Source organism: Chaetodon auriga, chromosome 4 (genome assembly GCF_051107435.1).
Source record: "Chaetodon auriga isolate fChaAug3 chromosome 4, fChaAug3.hap1, whole genome shotgun sequence".
NCBI classification, from domain to species: Eukaryota; Metazoa; Chordata; class Actinopteri; order Chaetodontiformes; family Chaetodontidae; genus Chaetodon; species Chaetodon auriga.
This window is the reverse complement of record NC_135077.1, coordinates 315,001-317,500: the sequence shown is the minus strand read 5'-3', so window position 1 is coordinate 317,500 and position 2,500 is coordinate 315,001. Positions and strand designations below refer to the sequence as shown.

At 49.2% G+C, this 2,500-nt stretch overlaps 1 protein-coding gene across 1 annotated transcript in view; it reads left to right on the top strand.

Moving 5' to 3' along the window:
* Positions 1 to 2,500, top strand: part of capn2l (calpain 2, (m/II) large subunit, like) — a 17,030-nt gene that overhangs the window by 3,286 nt on the left and 11,244 nt on the right. Inside the window, exon 2 of the mRNA XM_076728742.1 lies at positions 1,295 to 1,364. Within this exon, the coding sequence (XP_076584857.1) occupies positions 1,295 to 1,364 (70 nt within the window). The remainder of the gene's footprint in view (positions 1 to 1,294; positions 1,365 to 2,500) is intronic.

The window sequence follows — 2,500 nt, the reverse complement described above, 5'->3', positions numbered from 1 at the left end:
TTCAGTCCTCTGACTCTCTTCAGTCCCCCGATCCTCTACAGTCCTCCCATCCTCTTCAGTCCCCCGATCCTCTTCAGTCCTCTGACTCTCTTCAGTCCCCCGATCCTCTTCAGTCCCCCGATCCTCTTCAGTCCCCTGATCCTCTTCAGTCCTCTGACTCTCTTCAGTCCCCCGATCCTCTACAGTCCTCCCATCCTCTTCAGTCCCCTGATCCTCTTCAGTCCCCCGATCCTCTTCAGTCCTCCCATCCTCTTCAGTCCCCCGATTCTCTTCAGTCCCCTGATCCTCTTCAGTCCTCTGACTCTCTTCAGTCCCCCGATCCTCTACAGTCCTCCCATCCTCTTCAGTCCCCCGATCCTCTTCAGTCCTCCGACTCTATTCAGTCCCCCGATCCTCTTCAGTCCTCCCATTCTCTTCAGTCCCCCGATCCTCTTCAGTCCTCTGACTCTCTTCAGTCCCTCGATCCTCTTCAGTCCCCCGATCCTCTTCAGTCCCCCGATCCTCTTCAGTCCTCTGACTCTCTTCAGTCCCTCGATCCTCTTCAGTCCCCCGATCCTCTTCAGTCCTCTGACTCTCTTCAGTCCCCCGACTCTCTTCAGTCCCCCGATCCTCTTCAGTCCTCCCATCCTCTTCAGTCCCCCGATCCTCTTCAGTCCCCCGATCCTCTTCAGACCTCGAAAAGCTGCGACGTCTCAGTCTGCTTCAAACCTGCCAGGGGGTTCCTTCAGGGACGTGGATGACTTGTTCAGTCTGTGGACGCTCTGAAGACGTTCTTAGTGTCCACAGGTTTAAACCCGAACAGCTGACCAATCACAGGCTGAGGGAGGTGTCCTGTTGTTCTCTCAGTCCTGAGATCAGCTGAGCTGACTGGAAGCAGGAAGTCTTTGATTTCTCTCTTTAACACAACAAAAGAGTTCAGGATGTTTATCTGGAATGGAACCAGTTTAACCACGTGGAGGCGGCCATCTTGGAATAATGCTGCGTTTCCTGCTCTTCCTGCTCTGAAGACAATTTTTATTGTAAATCTGTGAATGTTGCTTCAAACATCTTCATCATTCAAGCAGCTTCCAAACCTGCATTTTGTTGATCTGCGCTCTTGTTGTTGTTGTTGTTGTTGTTGTTTCTTGTTGTGTTTTTAACAGCATGATATAAAAGAAGCTTTTCTTGGACCCAAATTCTAACCCCATTCACACCGAGTTCATGGACCAATCACAGAGCATTCAGATGGCATGAACAGGTGTGACCTGCAGCCGGTTCAGTCCGTCAGCTGATGTGTGCTTTGTTTTCTGCACAGGAGTTGACCTCTGACCCTGAGTTCATCGTCTCTGGAGCCTCCAGGACCGACATCTGTCAGGGAGCTCTGGGTGAGAACAAAGCCGCCACAGCGGCACATCGTCAGCGAGACGAAGGCTGAACGCTGCTGCACCTGAAGCAGGTGTTCAGATGTTCCTCTATGCAGACGATGTGCCGCTTTGTTCTTCTACCTGCTGAAAACCACGGCAGCCTGAAAGCTCCAAACAAACACGATCATCGTTATCAGTTGTACGTGTTAACTGCCGTCACATGTTCATCACATGTTCATCACATTGTCATCACTGTCCAGTGAAAACCTCGTAACTCCAGAACATCAGCTCTTCATAATGAAGTAGAACTGGAACATTTTCAGCTGACGGCACATGAAGCTTTTCTTTCCTCATCGATTTGCTGATTGTTTAGTTGAAGTAGAAGAACTTTCTCATCCCATGAAGAACATTTCCAAAAACACTTTTTCTGTTTACTCGCTGAACAAGTCAGAGCTCCAACTAATGTGTTGTCTCTGTCCTCAGAAATCCTCTTAAATCATTTAAAACACGTTAAATCCAGTGTGCTTCACTGTCTCTGCTGCTGCGTTTGTTGGTGTGTAGCGCCACCTGGAGGTCAGTGGTGCAGGTATGTGCGTGTGCGCGCATGTGTATGTGCGTGTGTGCACATGGTCAACACAAACTAGGTCTGAAACATAGAAATAAAACGTGTGATTGTGATCTATAATCTATAATCAATAATCTATAATCTCTAACTGGACGAGAAGCTCCATGGAAACCAGAACAGTCTTTATTCCACACACACGTCAGCATAGGAAAAGCCAGTCATTGTGAGCGCAGCCAGTCAGACTGGAAGAACTGGTTCCAGTAACTGAATCCTCGAATTCAATAACTTTATTTGCACAAGTACAAACAGGTCGGTGTGACTGAGAGGAGAAGAAGGAACGAACACTCACCTGAGCGCAGCACAGGCTGACATCACGGCTGACCTCTGCTGCCGTTCTGCCCTGAGTCGTGTCTGCAGGCATAAATGACCTTCAGCAATAATTTAGCTCGAGAGGCTCGTTAATCTCGTTAAGCTCGGACCTGGCAGAAGAACCTGACCCACAGACAGAGAAACACATCAGCGAGTCTCACCTACGTCTCACCTGCAGAATGACTCGGATCTGATCTGAGATCAGGATCCATCTGCAGCACAA